General features: G+C 37.4%; 1 protein-coding gene across 1 annotated transcript in view; it reads left to right on the top strand.

The window, feature by feature from the left end:
• si:ch73-236j9.2 (solute carrier family 35 member E2A) overlaps positions 1–20,484 on the top strand; it is a 49,304-nt gene extending 28,820 nt beyond the window's left edge. The window contains exons 5-9 of the mRNA XM_062999174.1: positions 2,438–2,558; positions 6,812–6,865; positions 9,871–9,943; positions 12,740–12,885; positions 15,608–20,484. Coding sequence (XP_062855244.1) covers positions 2,438–2,558; positions 6,812–6,865; positions 9,871–9,943; positions 12,740–12,885; positions 15,608–15,836 — 623 coding nt within the window. The 3' untranslated portion in view covers positions 15,837–20,484. The remainder of the gene's footprint in view (positions 1–2,437; positions 2,559–6,811; positions 6,866–9,870; positions 9,944–12,739; positions 12,886–15,607) is intronic.
• The last annotated feature ends 334 nt before the right edge of the window (positions 20,485–20,818 follow it).

The raw sequence follows: 20,818 nt of genomic DNA, 5'->3' as shown, positions 1-20,818 counted from the left end.
CAAAGATTGGTTAGACAAATTAATAATTTCATACAGCTGCTTTCTGCCATATCAGTATGAAAGGTCAGTGGTAATGATTAACAAGCTGTTATTCAGCACTATCACACACTCACTGCCCCGGTACACAGAGCTTGTTTTAGAGCTCAATGTGATTTGTTTACAATGATATGCTTCAAAGAACAGACCAGGACCAGAGGCGACTGTATCAGGTTTCCTTAAATGTTAGACTGCTTTCCCTGTTTGTTATTTCCGATACTAATAAAATGCCAGTCATGGATGTGATAATGTGATCCCTAAATCCTTTTAACATTTGTAAGCAAACCATCTACAATGCTGTAGAAAAGTTAATGCACCATTTTTTTTTTAGCCTTTTTGCATTATAGTCACACTAAAACTTTTTCATTTCATTTTCATGTTTTACAACCTCTTCATCATGGTCAGTGTCCCAGTGGGTCTGGCTTACCCAGAATCACTGGGCGCAATACAGCAACACAACCGGAACAGGTTCCCAATCCATCACAGAGCCTTGGCCACTCTCCCTCCAGTCATAGCCAATTATGTTTGGGGATGCCTGACCGGTCTATAGGACCGATGGGGATTGGAACCTTGGATACCTGAGTTATTGAGCTAGCAAAATTAATGCTGTGCCTCCCAGACGCACACATTAAATCAGGGGTTTTCAACCTTTTTGGACATGCGCCCCCCTTCGTGTGCCAACCGTGAACTTGCGCCCCCTCCCCTTCGTCAACCACCGCACAGAAATCATTGAGAAAGCTTCTGACAAGCTAAAAGAACGTAATTAATGTTGTGCACATTATATAATTTTGCTGATTGAAAATATTATTTTAAAAAGATAATACAGTCCGTCCCCATCTGAGCCGATTCTATCAGCACGTTATATAAATTCGTGGTTCACTTTGGTAAATCATAAGCGGTTCTTGCTTTTTGATGAGAGCAGAAAACGTTACTTCACAGAGCATAGACAAAAGTTCATCAATTACTAAGTTGGTTAGTTCGGGATCATCTGCTCTGACTGAAAACGTTTAGCTCCACAGGCAGAACGACTCTGACTCTGTGGTAATATGCAGTATAATTAAGCCTGAGCTTTTTAAGGTAAGCAAGTCACACAAAATGTTCTGTAGTAGTTGGTGTTTATTTACAACCGCAACATTCATTATAACAGTAAACACGGAGAGATGACTGAGAAAAGAAACTTACGCTGCGCTTAAAATGAATTGACTCCCGAGTCACTTATAATCGATACTGTGAACAGAGCGTCTCTCTTAAAGACACAAACACGTCCTATAACAGCGGTCGTTGCTTTTGACACCGGTTATCTTCGCTGTGAGCCCTATTTTGAAGGTTTTTTTCAGACGGAACTGAATAACATTAAACGTGCGTGTGAGCTTGGTCAGTTAGAGTAATGAAATATGTCTCCCGTGGGTGAAAAATGAATTGCTTTAGTTTTAGAAGTAAAGAAATCTCGTAATGCCACGCCCCCCCCCGGTCAGGCACTCGTGCCCCCCCAGACAAGTACTCCACAGGTTGAAAACCCCTGCATTAAATGATCACTTCATTAAATAAAACTTTTAAGTCGCTGATTTTTGCACTACAACCTTTAAGTTCTTGCTCATGTAAAGTTTGCTTGACTGTAAAAAGTAACAGCTGTGTTTTGACAGCCTTTAAGTTTTGGCTTACCTGTTTTGGTAGTTCTTGGATAGCAAACTTCAGGCACATGTCCTCACAGCATAAAGTGACAATTCAAGATGTCTTGCCAACATTAGCAAAAAGTCCATGGTTTCCACTATTGGTTTCCACTACTAATTTATGTCTTTAAACTAGCGCTATTTATAAGAGCATAGAGAAGTCACTGGCTGTAGTCAATTATAATCCCTGAGAGGATTTAGAAGGCCTTGTCACAAAGTTGAATCATGTTAGAGAACCTCCTACACCACTGAATTACATTGATTTATTGTTCTGCTCCCTCCTCCTCTTCAGTTAAGTCCTTTTCAATTCTCTTTTGCATTTGCTTTGCTGAATGCACCACTCCCATGTTGGCTGAGAGAGGCTGCAGGCTAGCACACTCCTGCTCCTCCATAAAACTGGAGGCAAATGGCCGTATTAAGGAGCCCATATAGTTGGTCCATAGTTGGTGTGCTTTTACGCCACTTCAGTTTAGCATCTTAGGCATATAAACAGAGGTTGCATTCAAGATCCTAAGTAAGCACCAGCAGGCACTGACTTCACAAACAGCAGACCTGGATAGAGTGACGGCTGATTATTTTAATGCACGTTAACAATAGGTCTTGCTAAAACAGTCAGATGTACCACTCAGAAGACATACATCTTTTCAAGTTTATGACATTGTCCTAACTTGCTTTTGGATTCATTGTATCGTGCTTGAACATAACCAGTTGAGGTCTGTGTTGGTAAACAGGTATGTGGGTGAACTTGTCGCTGTTTCCTGTAATGGCTGGTCTGGCTCTCTGCACAGCCACTGAAATCAGCTTCAACCTGCTGGGTTTCTCTGCTGCTCTCTCCACAAACATCATGGACTGGTATGTAGCATATCTAAAAGTTCTAATGTTTTTATGGAAATAAAAAAAAGATTCACATTGTACAGACATGTAATTAATATTATTTCTGTTTATGTCAGTTGTATAATTACAGTGGTACATTGTAACTTGACGTCCCCTAAACTCAATTTTTTTTTAAACTCGACGCACTTCAGGGAAAAATTTGTACCCTTAAACTCGACATGTTCAGCCTTAAAAAAACAACAACATTTATTTAGTTTTAAATTAATAATGTTCAGCGATTGAGCAGTGCGGTGAAACATCATCAAAGTGTAAATATGAGACAAATAATAAAATTCACCCTTGTGTTATAGCGAGGGTTTCTGAGAAATTGTGAGAATCAGCTTTTCTGGGTCTTAAACACTTATCGTAAAAAAAAACTTAAGCTTAACGTGGATTAATTTACTAAAAGAATGACACTGGAACACTAAACTTCTCTTATTTATTACTGCTCATACAGTGGGGCCAAAAAGTATTTAGTCAGCCACTGATTGTGCAAGTTCTCCTACTTAGAAAGATGAGAGAGGTCTGTAATTTTCATCATAGGTACACTTCAACTATGAGAGACAAAATGAGAAAAAAAATCCAGGAAATCACATTGTAGGATTTTTAAAGAATTTATTTGTAAATTATGGTGGAAAATAAGTATTTGGTCAATAACAAAAGTTCAACTCAATACTTTGTAACATAACCTTTGTTGGCAATGACAGAGGTCAAACGTTTCCTGTAAGTCTTCACCAGGTTTGCACACACTGTAGCTGGTATTTTGGCCCATTTCTCCATGCAGATCTCCTCTAGAGCAGTGATGTTTTGGGGCTGTCGCTGGGCAACACGGACTTTCAACTCCCTCCACAAATTTTCTATGGGGTTGAGGTCTGGAGACTGGCTAGGCCACTCCAGGACCTTGAAATGCTTTTTACGGAGCCACTCCTTCGTTGCCCGAGCGGTGTGTTTGGGATCATTGTCATGCTGGAAGACCCAGCCACGTTCCATCTTCAATGCTCTCACTGATAGAAGGAGGTTTTGGCTTAAAATCTCACGATACATGGCCCCGTTCATTCTTCCCTTAACACGGATCAGTCGTCCTGTCCCCTTTGCAGAAAAACAGCCCCAAAGCATGTTGTTTCCACCCCCATGCTTCACAGTAGGTATGGTGTTCTTGGGATGCAACTCAGCATTCTTCTTCCTCCAAACACGACGAGTTGAGTTTTTACCAAAAAGTTCCATTTTGGTTTCATCTGACCACATGATATTCTCCCAAACCTCTTCTGGATCATCCATATGCTCTCTGGCAAACTTCAGATGGGCCTGGACATGTACTGGCTTAAGCAGGGGGACACGCCTGGCACTGCAGGATTTGAGTCCCTCTCGGCGTAGTGTGTTACTGATGGTAGCCTTTGTTACTTTGGTCCCAGCTCTCTGCAGGTCATTCATCAGGTCCCTCCGTGTAGTTCTGGGATTTTTGCTCACCGTTCTCATGATCATTTTGACCCCACGGGATGAGATCTTGACCCCAAGGGAGATTATCAATGGTCTTGTATGTCTTCCATTTTCTTACAATTGTTCCCACAGTTGATTTATTCACACCAACCTGCTTGCCTATTGTAGATTCACTCTTCCCAGCCTGGTGCAGGTCTACAATTTTCTTCCTGGTGTCCTTCGACAGCTCTTTGGTCTTGGCCATGGTTGAGTTTGGAGTCTGACTGTTTGAGGCTGTGGACAGGTGTCTTTTATACAGATAACGAGGTCAAACAGGTGCCATTAATACAGGTAACGAGTGGAGGACAGAAGAGCTTCTTAAAGAAGAAGTTACAGGTCTGTGAGAGCCAGAAATCTTGCTTGTTTGTGGGTGACCAAATACTTATTTTCCACCATAATTTACAAATAAATTCTTTAAAAATCCTACAATGTGATTTCCTGGATTTTTTTTTCTCATTTTGTCTCTCATAGTTGAAGTGATGAAAATTACAGACCTCTCTCATCTTTCTAAGTAGGAGAACTTGCACAATCAGTGGCTGACTAAATACTTTTTGGCCCCACTGTAAGTTCTCTCTTCTAATGAAATTCCTCGCTCGTTGTTTTAGTACAATAAGTCTATACAAAAACACTGAAATACAGTTAAAAAATAGTAAAAAATCAATATAAAAATACAATAAAACTTGCACTTTACCTTTACTTCTTGATCTTAAAATACCGTATTCCGTTCAGTAAACACTCAAAAAAAAAATTCGTTGGCTGAACTTAATTGAATTATGGAAAGTATTTCCACACAATTGTATTTATTTCTTTGGACATAAGGCAATTTTGTTTATCCAACACAATTTATTTAAGTAGTCTAAACTTAATTTGATCTGTTAAGTTTAACTCAACTCATTAAGGTAATCTGGACAAGATTTTCTAGTCCAACTTATTTTCCTTAAATTGATGCAACTTATTTCATTTAAGTTGTTCCAAACCCAATGTACCATGTTGATTTAACTTATTTTACTTATGTTGGTTCTACTAATTGTACTAAAATTGATGTAACAATTGAGTTATTTTGTTGATTTAACTTATGATTTTTAAACATTAAGTTATTACACATAAATGGCAAGTTGATTAAACTCTTTTTTTGTTATACCAACTGCTTTTCCCAATAATTCTACTTATCTTGAGCTCAATTAAAAAAAATAGTTTAAAATAGTTTGTTAAATACATTTTAAATATCAATTAGAAATGTTTATTTATAGAAAAACAATCATAAAATTCTTCTCTTTTTTATTTCACTTCAGAAGTATTTACTTAAAATACAACATGTCAAGGAAACATTAAAAACTGTACAGACTGTATGAAAGCACAAACAGCTCTTTACAGTAATCATGAACCTGTACTGTTTCACACGGCAAGCTGATTTCTTAACGTTTGGCTGGCAGCTCTCTAAAACAAAACAAAGAAACAAGAAACAAAAATATTAATATAAACATTAATAGCGTTCATTTAAGGATTACAATAAAACAAGCCAGCAAACTCTTTGCTTCGTATGAAGGCTAGCATGCTAGCATGTAGCCTAAATACAGCAAATAAAGCAGCGCTGTTTGATTATTTATTTAGTGTCAACATTAAGATCATTTATTTTAAACAAAATTGTTAAGTAAAGTACAACACTTACCAACATTAGACTGGAGTTGGGTTAACGGATGAAAGATGAAAAAGCTCCGTCAGACTGGTGTACATGCTACTCAAACACAGCACAGTCGGGGGAATAAAGTCCGTCGACTTAGTTTAACAAAGGTTCTACTTTCCAAAAGATATTCGAGAAAGACAAGTTTACTTTTACAAAAAGCCTTAAATGAAAAGTAAAAAGTAATTTGAACACAAGAAAAAATGGCTACACTAAGACAAGAAAATCAGCTGAAAAGGGGCGGACTTACACGTTTATGGGAGGGGTTTTCTGTTCAATTACTTAACTTTTCAAGTTAATCAAAAGTAATTTTTTTTTTGTTTAATGAACTTAAAACCTCACGAGAGTTTGATAAACTCAATTTATTCTCTTTTGTTTCAGTTGATTGATTTAGGTCAATTTAACAATTAGGATAATTACGTTGTATTAACACAGATATTTTAAGTACATTTTAAAAATGGGTCAAATCAATTAATATCAATTTGATTTGTTTGCTTAACAAGAACGAATGCCAATTCTTTGTTTTTTGAGTGAAGGCGCATTCACATGAGAAGTTTTTCAGTTGTTTTTCAGTGTTTTTATATTATACTTATGTTGTTTTCAGTGTATAAGTGTCAAAAACAACCCCAATATTTTACATAAGCCTAAAATATATGCAGGTCCATGGGACCATGGAATGCATTAACAGGTTTCCCATACATCCTTATGGGAAAAATACCTTAAAACTCAACATATTTTAAACTAAACACCAATTAACAGCAGTTTCAAAGTACCACTGTATTATTGTTTCTAACAAGACGGTTCTTACCAAATTTATCCACATTTAGTTCCTTTTCTGTATCAGTTCTTACATCTGAAGTAACATTTATTAGTACAGTTTTATTCTTGGATTCTGGATTAATTCAAGGTCTAATTCGATTGTTCTGTTCTGGCCAATTTTTTTGAAGGCGGTCATGACAGCACCTCAAAGTAAAATACATTGATTTTAGGGTTTTATGCATAGTTTTAATGCCAGGGTGGGAAAGGGTAAATATTATATATATTCTTAGAAATATTTCTCGTCTTTGTATTGTAGCTTACAGAATGTATTCTCCAAGAAGCTTCTAAGTGGAGACAAATATAAATTCAGGTGAGTGATTATTTTTTTGTTCTCTGTGACAATATTTTCCAAATGTAAAGACATTGGCATCTCTGCCACTACTTTCCTGTCCAACAGGTTTTTAAGCAACAAAGGCTCCTGTCGTCCTAGGCCTCATTTACTAACTTGGAAAAACATGCGCAAACTCAATTGTACTAAAACCAAGCAATCGTATTCCCTAGCAGAGTGTACTTAAGGGAGCAGAGCATCCTTTGAATAAGGGAAAATAAGTTTCTATTTTAGGAAGAAAATACAGGCATAATGCATAAAAAATCTGCTGCAATTGTACAGTTATAGAAGTATGGCCATAAACATTCACCATCTACTTCACATACATTTATTGATTATTTAATAGCTACCATACAGATATACTTTTTACAAAGCAACAGATAGGCTATACTCATTAATTGTGTACCCATAGTTCAATGTTACAACATACGCTAACAGTCTATTGAGGTCCAGGTTTACAGTAAGAAAGTTCAGGACACCAAGCTCAGTAAGAGTACAGGAGATGCATTTCTTTTGATTGGAGCAAAATTTCTGAACAGATGCAAATTTTCCACAGGCATGCAAAGTATGCAGAACAAACAAGGTGTGCTAATTTACAAAGGTTCCAAAAAAAAGATCTTTAATAAAGATAGGACAACAGATGCACTGAAGGTGTAAACAAAGTTTGCAGATGAGGTGTGTGTGTGTTAATTTTGGTATGGGGCATTGATAGCTCAGCAGTTAACTTACTGGCCTAGTAATTGGTTTAAGAAACACCCTCACACAATTAACCCTCACATGCTTGGATAATAGTTTTAATAGTTCCTGCTAAATGCCATAACTGTAAATGGACATGTGGGACACGCCCCTTCCAATCTAAAAGGTAGTAGTTGTAGTAGTTATCATTTACTGTAATCTTAGATGATTGTTTAAATACAGCAAAAGTTTGGGCACCCTTGGTCATTTTACATGTTGACTTTCTGGAGTCACTACCCCCCATGTTACACTTTAGTTGTTCATTAAATTATGCAGAATATATTCTCTGTAAGGTTTGATCACTTATTTTTACTTAGCAAACCAACAAAAATTGGATTTTGACCATATGTCTCTAAAGTAAATTGTAAGTATAAACATTTTATTTTTAGCTTAAAACCCAGCGCAGGTGTCAAATGTTCACAAGTCAGAAAAATACAAGTCACAGGTCTAGGGCTAGGCTACAGTACAAGTCAAGTCGCTCCGCAAGTCTTTAGGCTAGCGTAGGCAAGCTTTGAATGAGTTTGAATCTCAGCTCTGTTACTGGCAGGCTGGGCACCTACACGAACAATTATTGGCTTGTCCGTCATGGTTGGATGTCGAAGGGGATTCCTCATACATGCAATTACGATCTCTGATGGCTGATCGATGGTGCCTGAATTGGAGATGAGAGATAATGGAGATCAGTGTGTGGCTCTCCGTGCTCAAAACTGAGCCCCATATAAACTTGTCTCGCGCAAGTGAAAAAATGCAGTCAGCTACTGCACTCGTGTCTGAGGGGGCGTGTGTTAGTTACGGCTCTCCTCAGTCAGCAATAGAGGTCTGCAGCAATAGAGAGAGTGAAATGCAATCAGGTAATTGAATACGACTAGATTGGGAGGAAAAATTGGGAAAAGTAAAAATATTAAGCCTACAGCATACTGTGATAAAAAAATTAAAAAAAAGTATGTGAATTAACATTAACATTAAAATTTAACTACAGCGCCCAGGTGGTGCAGTGGGATATTCCACTAGCACACCAGTGCCAAGATTCTAAACTTCTCGGTTTGAAACTCGGCGTTGACACACTAGCAGGCATAATTGGCAGTGCCTGTAGCAGACACAGTTCTGCTAGGGCAGGATGACCGGATTATGTGGGTGGGGTCTTCAAACGCTGTGTAAGAACCCTGATTGGCAGATAGATGCATGGGTGAAAAAGGGTTTCGCTAAGGGCTGCACATGGGTTGGAGAAGGCGTGAGCAGCAATAAACCCACCTCGACTGCAATCAGGGATCCCCAGCAGCGGAAGACATTTGACTATGGTAAATTGGGGAGAAAGTGGGAGAAAATGCAGAAATAAAAATTAAATTTAACTACCTCTAGTCTCCAACTGGAAACCTACAACATCTGCAAACATGGTATGTGTTCCTAATGAAGAGGTTTAAACAGCATTTAAAAATCCCAACAACACTGTTGCACTCATACCAGAACAACACACACTACAATGGCATTACCAGGTTAGTGTCATTGCAGTACTGAGAATGGTCCATCGCCTAAACATCATCTGGTTAGTGTAAGTCCTGCAGCCCCTTTCAGTTAATAAATGGCATGAGGGGAGTGACAAATTTTCCAGAGCACAAATGGTCTACAGTGAGTAAATTGTAAATGCACAAATGACCAGATAGGTCTACCTGATAAAGTCATTGGTGAGTGTATAACAAAAGCAGATGTTGGTAAATGTATTTACCCTTACGGGAAATTAACTGATAGAAAAGAAACTTTATTGATCCCAAACAGAAACTGTTTTGTCATAGCAGCAAAAAAGTAATATTAAAAGATAACAAACATAGACATACATACAGTAGTTCTTACAAGGACAAAAAAAAGCATAACCAGGATAACACATAGAAAATGCACAGTGACTTTTAGCTGGCCTGCAATCAGTGGTCTAATTCATCCCAAAGCTGAGTTTCTTCTTACCAAACCAGTTAAACCATTTCTTAAGAGACCTTACTTTGTGTAGATGCGCACAGCCTTGCTGGAACATGAAATGACCTTCTCAAAACTTGGAAGTGTATAATTTTTTTATACAGCTAATTTTATACACCCCTTAGCAATGGGTGTGGCTAAAACACCTGCACCACATGTTTAGGAGGGTTGTCTATTTTACACACACACGTTTGATTTGCTGACTGGTTACATTTTTATTTTGGTAGTGTAGTTGGTTAATGTTTTTTTTTTTTTTTTTTTTTTTTTTTTTTTTCCCTTCATTTCAGCCCTCCAGAACTGCAATTCTTCACCAGCGCAGCTGCTGTCATCATGCTCATTCCAGCCTGGGTCTTCCTTATGGTCAGTCAATGCTGTGGGTGAAAAAGCCTGCATATCCAACACTTTTTCACATAATTGTTGCAACCTGGAATTTGACTAAATATTTGTATTTAAACCAGGTTTGGATTTGTGCTGTTTATATGGTCAAATAAAATTGGCTCAGTTGCAGCCACACCCAAATGTTCATGCTTTTGTTCTGCTCCCTTGGTGCTTATTGAACATAAAACCTGTTGCACTCAGTAATTCTTTTAAAATGTTGGCAGTTACATTGTGTCCCTTTGACAAACATACTAACAAGTTATTTGTCAGATACAATTCAAATGGAAAGGTAGTCTAATATATCCCATCACTGCTAATACCTGAGTTTGAGTTTCAGAGGTGGTCATGTCTAATGGACAAAAGGCAGGATGGGGTATCGCCTCATTGCTACAACAGCAACACATGCTGCCTTGTCAATGTGTCTGCAAGTGTATAGAAAGAATACTATGTATTCTATGTGTATAGAAAGCCTAGAAAGTATTTTTTTTATCTACCTCTGACTAGGGTTGTGCGATATTACTAAAAAAAACTCATGTCTCGATATGCTTTTGAGAAGTGGTGATAAACAATACGATATAATGTAAACTTAAAGTACAATGGCAGGCCACTGCCTGTATTTTAGCTTATATTGTTTATAAGTTATCTTAAAAACACAAAATACTGTAGTTCTGATACATTCTGACAGAATTACAGTGTTTATATTTTGTATTACTACAAGGCTGTATTTGTATTAATACTGACCATATTAATATTACATTTATATTATATATATACAGTATATCGACAATATTAAACAAACCAGCAGAATCGGGTCAAACCTCAAGTTGGAAAGTCTGTTTTGTACTATTATTTTAGAAAATGTTTAAAAAATATAGGCACACTATATGGCCAAAAGTATGTGGACCTCTGACCATAAGCTTGTTAAACATCTCATTTCATTGCTATGTTCTTGGTTCATGATAAACTAGTATTTATGATGTTTAACAAACTCATCAAACCATATGTTTATGGACCTTGCTTTGTGGGACAGTCATTCTGAAACAGGAAAGAGCGTTTTGCAAACTTTTGCCACTGAAGTTAGAAACATATAGTTCATTTTACATAGTTAATTTTATACACTGGGTCACAATGGCTGTGGCTGAAACACCTGACCTCAATATTTAGAGGGGTGTCTTTTGACAATGCTAAATACATTCAAGCCGGATACTGTACACACCCTTAGCCTAATACTTGGTTAATGCACTATGGCAGCAATTACAGCCTCAAGGTGTCTTGGGAAAGAAGCTACGAGCTTGACACACTTGTTTCTGGACATTTTGCTCATTCCTCTTGGCATATCCTTGCAAGCTCCTGCAGGTTGGATGATGAGCGTCGGTACACAGCCATTTTTAGCTCATTCCACAGATATTTGATTGGATTCAGGTCTGGGCTCTGGCTGGGCCACTCAAGGACATTCACAGACTTTCTCCGAAGCCACTCCTTTGTTCTCTTGGCTGTGTGCTTCAGGTTGTATTTATGTTGGGAGGTAAACCTTTGACCCAGTCTGAGGTCCAGAGCGCTCTAGAGCAGGTTTTCTTCAAGGATCTTGGTGTACTTAGCTGCAGTCATCTTTCCCTCTATCAGGCCCGTCTTCCCTGATCGTTCAGTTTGGCCGGGTGGTCAGGTCTAGGAAGATTTTTGGTGGTTCCAAACTTCTTTCATTTATGAATGATGGTGGCCACTGTGCTCTTTAAGACCTGTAAAGCTGCAGCCATTTTTCTGTACCCCTCTCCAGATCTATGCCTTGACACGATCCTGTTTCTGCAGATAATTCCTTTGACCCCATGGCTTGGAGATTGCTCTGATACGCACTGTCAACTCTGGGACCTTATATAGGCAGGTGTTGGCAATCCCCAATGTCCAATCAATTGAATTCACCACAGGTGGACTCCAATTAAATTGTAGAAACATCTCAAGTAGTGTCAGTGAAAACAAAATGCACCTCAGCTCACTTTTGGATGTCATATCAAAGGGTGTGCACACTTGTGTACCTATGATATTTTACATTTTGATTTTTAATATATTAGCACAAATGTCTTAAAACCTGCTTTTACTTTGTCATTGTGGACTATTTTGTGTAGAAATTTGTGACAAAAAAAGAACTCAATCTATTAAAGAATGAGTCTGTAATGTAATAAAACATGGAGAAGGTGAAAGGAGTGTGCAGACTTTCCGGCTTGACTGTATGTCAGAATAGTGTAGCAACCTAGAGTTCGAATCTTAACTGTGCTGTCAACCTGGCCAGGCATCTAAACTGAGAGAAGGTTGACTTGGTTCATCATTGCCATTGCAAACGTGGCCTGTGTACTAGTCTGTGGCTTTTCTCTGTCAGAGCAGGGGTGGAGCAGTTAGTCATTGGAAACAATTAGACAGGAGTACTTAGTGAAATGTAACCCTTGGTCAAACACTGAAATCACTTATCTGATTTTTTTCTGACTTGTTTTGAAAGAGCAAAAAACAACTTAACAAATGCCCCAACATCACAAAAAATAAGTTGCATCGGGTCAAACCTCAAGCTTGAAAGTCTGTTTTGTACTATTATTTCAGAAAATATTTTAAAATATAAGCACACTATATGGCCAAAAGTATGTGGACATCTGACCATAAGCTTGTTAGACATCTCAGATAAAGATAAAACTATAGTGTAGCACCTGTGGTACATGCTAAACTTTTTACTCTTGCTATCGAATGGAACCGGAGACATGATTTGTGCACTGATCAGCTGTTTTGTATCCTCAGGATGTTCCTCAGATTGGGAAGAGTAAAAGTAGTTTCTCCATAAGTCAGGACATTGTGGTGTTGTTGCTGCTCGACGGAGTCCTGTTTCATCTGCAGAGTGTCACGGCCTACGCTCTCATGGGACGCATATCACCTGTCACCTTCAGGTTGGAACCTTACTCATATCTTAGGAATGACCTTTTTTAAACTGTTGAATGTTAAACTGTTAAATGTTAAAAATGAAAAAAATTGCCCTCTTAATAACTAGTTACATCATTTTTACCTGCAACGACTACAATTAAACGCTTTCTTACATTTAATAAAAGTCTTTTACATCACTTTTAAGTCATTTTAGCCCCCACTTATTGCAGAACTGTTTTAATATATAGTGGTTGTTAAGCATGAAATGCTTGTTTTATGTCTTAAGTCAGGACTTGAATAAGACCACTCTAAAACTAAAATTCTGTTTCTTTTCAGATATAAAATATATGTTTTGGCTGATTGTGCATGCATAAACCAGACTTAACAGACTCACATTGATATTACTTTACTTTTTTCTCAAAACGTTTTCTTTCCTTAAAGCAGCAAGTTGGCCAAGTCCTGAGGCAGCACCACAGTTTTTGACTGTTGGTATAACATTCTTACTATAAAATGCAATATTTGCTTTTCAGCAAACATAATAAGACTCTTGTTGAATACAAATGTTAGTTTTTATTCTTATTATACAAAATTACTTGTCCAGTAGAACATAAGGAAAGGAAATCACCAAGGCAGGGCTCTAGACTAACTTTTTGCACTGGTTGCACTGCTGCGCCTAACTTTTTTTCCTAGGTGCACCAGCACAAAAGTTAGGTGCACCCAAATTTTCGACCACATCGCATTTAACACCTCAGTTTTACAGGTTCACTTTTTTTTTTTATCGCTGTTCATATAGGCAATATTGACTATTGGCACCGGTGCAACCTCATATTTTTTTTCAGTCGCACCATTGAGAAATTAGGTCGCATGTGCGACCAAATTGGTCGCACTCTAGAGCCCTGCAAGGTATTTTTCCCTAACTGTTAAATGAGGTGTTTCCCTTTGGTAGTTTCCTAGGGTAGTTTACTTTTGCAATTCCCTCACATGAATGCCATTTTGCTATATCACTTTTATTTTGTGTATTCATGAATCTACACCTTAGCTGAGCCTTTTTTCGGGGATCTTTTGTAACTTCCTGATAAATTGTTAATAAGGCCTTGAACAAATCATTCCTGTGTTTATTAACCACTCATTTGAGTTTCATCAATCTAAAGAGAATTTCTCTCACTGTGGTTTGTTGGAGTCCTGGAGCCTTAGATTCGACTTTCCAGAGACTAGCTTTTCCAGACCAATACAGTTCAACAGCATTTTGCTAAGCTCCTCTTCAGCAACTGCTTGGCTTTTGCAGGGTAAAATAAAAATAAAGCTATTTATTGGATTTTCTTTTCTACCCTTGGCAAAGAAATCACTGTTTCTTGTACTTTGTACTTTTGGACAGTTGTTTGTACAGCTAATTGTGGGACCTAAAGCTGCTTTATGGCTCCTGTAAAATAAACTATGATTTGCTTTCTGAGATTTGTACATAGCTTTGTAGATGTTCCCATTGTAAAGATTGTGGCTCGGTCATTGGATGTAGTCAAACTATCCATATGTATTTGGGCACAGAGTAGTAATCAGTTATAGTCAAACATTATTACTAACAAGTAATAAGAGGACCATATGCCACAAAGTTATATGATATTACAGAACTTTGGACACCAGCAAATCAATTCAAGTTGCTGTGTATGTTTTTATAAACATGTCAAGTCAAATGTATTTATATAGCGCTTTTTACAATAGACATTGTCTCAAAGCAACTTTACAAAATCCAGGACCAACAGATACAAAAACCCCTGTTGAGCAAGCCGAGGGCGACATATATTGTTCTGTCTTAGAAATCCTACAATAAACATTTTACAACTGCTTTATCCTGGTCAGGGTCACGGTGGTAACAATTCTTCTGGAATCCGTTGGCACAATGCAGTAACATGAGGCCTCTACCACCCCTTTCCCCCTGACATAACTAATCATGTATGTATGTTGACGCCTGACCGGCCAATAGCACTGCTGGGGATTTAAATCCTGGATCTCGGCGGTAGTGGGATAGTGTAATAAACTTAAAGCTCTTTTGGATAAAAAGTGTTTTAATTATTCACTCACAAACAGTAGAGTTGGTGAAATGTTTTGACTTCAGTTGTCTAAAGTCATATTGCCCAGTCGTTTTATAAAGCATGAATGTCCCATTTGTTCCATTTTCACCTTCAGTAGGTAAAAATAACAAGTAGATAACTGTTTATACTGTATTAATAGTCACAGTTAATAAAGGAGTTGTTATAATGTAATGTTTCACTAAATGTGTTTTATGTTTATACTAGTTTCTTTTGTCTAAAATTATGTTGTATCAAAATCAGCCACCCACCCCAATTGTTTAAGAGTTTAGGAGTTTAAGAGAGGCTTTATTGTCATTTCAGCTATATACAAGTACATATTGAAATGAAACAACCTTCCTCAGAATGGGCAAACACCATTGACAAGTCTACCATTCTGGGAACTCTGATACATTCGTCCTCTAGGTCCTGGTCTGTACTTGAAAGCATATCATTCTAAACAACTCACATCAAGCTCTAAAACGACAGTTTGTGTACTCTAAGCAGTGTAATGTGTGTGCTGGATAACAGCTTGTTAATCATTACCACTGACCTTTCATAAAAGATATGGCAGAAGGTTGCTGTTTGTATATTTTGAAAAAAACATTTATGTTTTTCACAAGTGTCTGAAAAGCTTAACCTCAACTGTAATTCTAATATCTGTTATGTCTGTTTTTCTTCTCAGTGTGGCGAGCACAGTGAAGCATGCAATGTCCATCTGGTTAAGCATCATTGTGTTCAGTAATCCCATCACATTGCTTTCTGCTGTAGGCACTGTGTTGGTATTTATAGGCGTTATTCTGTACAACAAGGCTAAAAAAGTCCAGAGAAATGCACTGCAGGCACTTGCCCAAGCAGCTGAGTCAGACCAGAGACCCTTGCTTCAGGAGTCCAGTGTTAAAGCAGCAGATTGAATCAGATAATTCCAAAATCTTTGGAAAGTAATGTTTCCATGTTTATTTTTGCTTTTCAAATTGTGAAGAAAAGCATTCTATTACTTCCTCCAGCTCAGCTTTGTTTTGTGACACATTAACGTAATTGCATCACACGAATGGTCACTTGCAGCACAACGGAGGAAGGATCCAACGGCAAGTGGATGGTTTACTTCGATTGTATTTTGGTGGTTGGTGATTTGTCTGGTTGGGTGGCTTGCTGACCAGCTGGTGTGCAGTTTAGTTAGTTTGCTAACTGGTTGGCAGAATATCTAAATAATTTGTATTAACTGACATTTCTAAATAATTGAATTAGTATTCTAAGTAATTGAATAAGTTACAAGGTACACATCTTACATATTGGAAAAGCTGGCAAATTTACATCAGCTTTGCTGTAATTCTGTGTAAATGGACTGTTCTTCATGTTGAAGGACATGCTGACCTTAGCTGGGCACAGTCAGAGAGTTTATATGTTATGTATTAGTGTTTCTTAAAAAATGACTCAGTAAAATGTATTGATGTGATTTACAATCATTTTCAGGCTGGATTAGATTATAAATGTCTTCTACATTTGTGTTTTTTATTGTACACAGATGCCATGCTAGCCAGGCTTGGTTAACAAGGTTAGCCAGCAAGACCGATTGCCAACAACATTTTTTTATTTGGTTTGCCATAATTATTTTTGATTGTTAATTTGCATTCACAAGGCAGGCAAAACGAGAATTGAATTTTTAAATTGCAAGGCAACCATAACTAAAATGCTAAGTCATGGTATAATTATAATTAATAACTGCAGTTATTAACTGACCTACTAGTTTTACTGCGGCTTTAAAAAGCTGTTCTGTTAATCCTCAAGAAACACATAATTCCATAATTTAAAGGTTCTGCTTAATCATATGGAAGTTTGTACATTATATACCTTTGTGAATGTCATTAAGTTGTTTTTTGTGTTTCTAAACACTTTTTTGTTACCAGACAAACCAGACCAATGGCCTTATAGGGAAAGTTGATTCTCCATTTTTTTCCACACATGAGCTAGTGAAGTTTTGGAATGTTGTTCTAGATGGTTACATCTTACAAGAGTCTGTTATGAAATTACCACCCCTAAATTTACATCAGACCAAAATGGTGATGAGCTGCTCTTGAAAGAAAACAAAACTTTATGAGGGAATATTTTCTTCACATGCCTTATTATTTATATATGTATTATTCCAAACTGTGCTACAGCTAGTATAGAGTAAGCAATTAAGTATTTTAGAACAGAAAAAATGCTGTCACATATAATAAATACACTTTTTTAAAGCTTTTTAAATGACATGAACAATATTGCCAGAGGCTCTTGGAATTGGCTCTCCAACAAGGTCATGGTCAGGTTTGTCCATTCAAAAGTGTTATAGTGCTCAATGAACAAGTGGAGCTACCAAAATGTTACTACCTCTTATGATATATTTTCTGTTCTAAGCAAGTTATAACTGACTTGAACTTAAGACTGACTTGAACCTGAAAAAAGCTTATGCCATGAAACTATCAAAAGCATGGTGGAATGGGCGCTCAGGTGGCACAGCGTGATAAGTTGCTAGCACACCAGCTCCGAGATTCTGAACTCTGCTCTGCTACTGGTTGGCTGAGCACCCTCTAGCAGGCATAATTGGCTAATGCCTGCAGCAGACAAATTGGCCTTCAGTCTGCTTGGGTGGGAAATGACCGGATTAAACAGAGGAGTGGGGCTGTGAAAGGAACCTGGTTTCCCAGGGCGCTTGCACTGCGGTGGAAGAGCACAGAGGTCGAGGCTTGGCTGTCCGTGCACGAAGCCGGCCTCACACCCAATTCACTGACGTGTGGGTGGATAAGAAGGGATCAGTAGACTGTGCACACATCGGAGTGTGTGCCCCCCCCGGGCACCACTAGGGGTCCCCAGCAGCAGATTGACTGTGCTAAATTGGGAGAAAATGGGGTAAAATTCAAATTATAGAAAAAAAAGCATGGTGGAATAGCTCAGTGTCCTGGGGACCTGCCAGCAGTTAGAGAAAATCAGGTACTCCAGTGTCCTTCCACCTCCTGTTTGTGTGTGTGTGTGTGTCTCTGTGTGTGTGTGTGTGTTTCCCAGTGATTAATTAGGCACATTCATTTCCGAGATTACCAACCCTTATCTGTTTAAGCAGCTTGCAAGTAACCTTTAATTCTCATCAGTAATAAATAATAATCAACAACAATACCAATAATGAGGAATTGTTTACACATTAAAATTGTGCAGCACTTTGTCATATTAGAAGCTTTTTTCATTGTTCATGCAGGGCAAGATATGGAATACAATAAAGACCCTTGTTTGTCAGAATACACGTATAGTGTAAAGTGTCCAGAATTCAGTTCTGCTATCATTGTTTCAGTGGTTAAATGAGCTTTCTTGTAAGTAGGGGTGTAATGATGCTCATTTAAGTTTTTAAAAAATCAGTGGGGAGAACATGAATCAGCATCACATATCAAAGACATAAAAACAGTGTCCCGATACTTGTTTTTACTTTTTACAGCTAAATTTCTATTTCCACACTGCTTACTTGTCTGTGTGTGCATTGCTATGTTGGGTTACTAGCTTTATGAATCTCTTGTAAATAATCAAACTGATTAACATCAGGTACTTTGATTAACTCACTGTATCTGGATAACTCATTAATACAGTTCATCAAACAGCATTTGTACTGCAGTTCCTTTGTGGCTCCTTGCAGCTTGTCTGTATTGAAAATGTTTATATCATACATTGAAACAAATTGACATGTAGAATTTGTTCATTATACCTCTACTTGAGAGTAACTCAGTATAAAGGTACGGTTGTCTTTTCACCATACACTAAACATGATGAACAATTTTTAGGGGACAGCAATGTGATAGAAAAGGCTTCTGCACAGCAAGCTGGGTCCTTATGAACGGGGTTTGTTTTTAGCCCCTGATGACTGTAAGTAGCTTCACATTGTTCCCACGTCTGCATGTTTTTATCCATCGTAACAACATACAGAAGTTTAATTTGCTGCTTCAAATTGGCCTTATGTGTGAATGGATAAGTCCAAAGTGTATTCCTGCCTTGCACCCAATGTTCCTGGGTGGCATTCGACAGTGGAAAATATAAAACGCTCATTCAAACTAATGGAGTCATTTATGTGGACTCTTATCAAACAATGTTTTACAGAGTCACATAGTGATAATAAAACTACTTTTACTGTGTGAAACTGAGAATAAAAATGTGTGAAGGCCAAAATATTCAGTGACCAATTGATTTCAAGCTCATATGTTTTTAATGTTCTTTAATGTGCCACATATTTTTTTTACTCTATTTTTTGGTTATTGTAAATGACTAGATGTTTGTTCTTTAATCAGATCAATGTCTCAAATCAAATATGATACTGACAATACAGTGTATACATCTAAATTAACGATAATTGCATCTATATTTTTGGTTATTTTTATTTTGTAGATTTTTTTTCTGCATTTTTGCTTCTTTTTTTTTTCACAATCTAGTCATATCCATTCCCTCCACTGCTGTAGACCCCTATCTTGACCAAGTACTTTACACTTGCCTCCTTGCGCGTCTCTTCCTTTTGACCAGCCAGCAGATGCCACAGTTGCAGCAGTAATGAGGAATCCTTTTGACCACTTCTCCCAACAGACAAAGCCTATCATTTCTGTGTAGGCCCCCGGCTAGTTGGACTCTGATCTCCCATCAGTGATGGTCTAGCACATTAGACCGCTGCACCACCCAAGTGCCCATAGTATTTGTATTTTATCAGGTGTTTAACACTTCAAGGACCAGTATGAGTTTCATCTTTGCTTTGTGATGTATTCAATGCAAGTTGTTAATCCCATGCCAAATTTCATGTTAAATTGATAAGAAAGAACCTTTCTGGTATGACATTTTCCCCTGTGCACAAAGTGAGGGTTCTGACCTCAACCCTCAACACTTTAGAAACTAATTAGAGCACAACTGCAAGGCCTTGTCATATAACATCAGTGCCTGCTCTGTAGACGATATGGACACAAATTTCCGTAGACACTCTCCAAATTGTGTTCCCAGAAGAACTGAGCCTGCGTATGTGCAGAGGTTAGGCCAATATGCTAATTTCAGCAAACACATTGTTTGTATCCAGGTGAGAATATGATAACTTTATTTTAACTGAATTAACTAAACATGGAATTTGACTGTGGTGTCAACTGTTGTATAAAACTGTACAAAACAGAATGTGTTTCCTAAACTACTGACCAATGTACATATCCTATTTCATTTTACACTCAGCCATGAGCCTCTGATGCTTCTTCTAGATTAGGAAAATGTTTGGTTTTATACCTGTGGACAGTTGGATATATTTCTAAAACCACATTTTTAATCTTAACCTTACTAAAAGGGAACCGGAAAAATCTTTATCCTTAAGAGCAGGAAAAAAGATCGTGTTTCTATAATGATTAATAATGAGTCATTTTCATACTCTTAATTGTTTTAAGATGATAAAGCTTGGTTTAATCTGTGTATAAAGGTGCTACATTTGCATTAATGAGGTGTATAGTCATACATATTTGTCCCTGTTTTTAAACAAATCTTTAATAAATTTCTATGAAATAAAATATTTGTGTTTATTTCTCTGTAGTTGGTATCCACTTTTTTGTTCATGGGTCCAAACAGCTTTTGGGTGGTTATCTGTGTATTACAAAGTAATTTTCTCCAATGTTGACAGGTTTTATATTTTTTGGAGTAAATAGGACTTAACCCCTCAGCATAAAGTAAACCAAATGTACTTTAAATTGTGTTGGATTACAAAATGTTAATATAAGTCATATTTTTTTTTAAAGTTTAAAGATTTTCTTGCCAGTGTATTATAGCATATTGAGTATTGCATAAAAGCTATGGCTTTTTTTCCAAACTAGATCTTTTATTTGTGTTGTTCAAGCCCTCTTACTATCTTAATACTGCAGTAGCTAAT

The sequence above is a fragment of the Trichomycterus rosablanca genome, chromosome 7 (genome assembly GCF_030014385.1).
Source record: "Trichomycterus rosablanca isolate fTriRos1 chromosome 7, fTriRos1.hap1, whole genome shotgun sequence".
Classification (NCBI taxonomy): Eukaryota; Metazoa; Chordata; class Actinopteri; order Siluriformes; family Trichomycteridae; genus Trichomycterus; species Trichomycterus rosablanca.
This window is presented reverse-complemented; position numbering and strand designations above follow the sequence as displayed.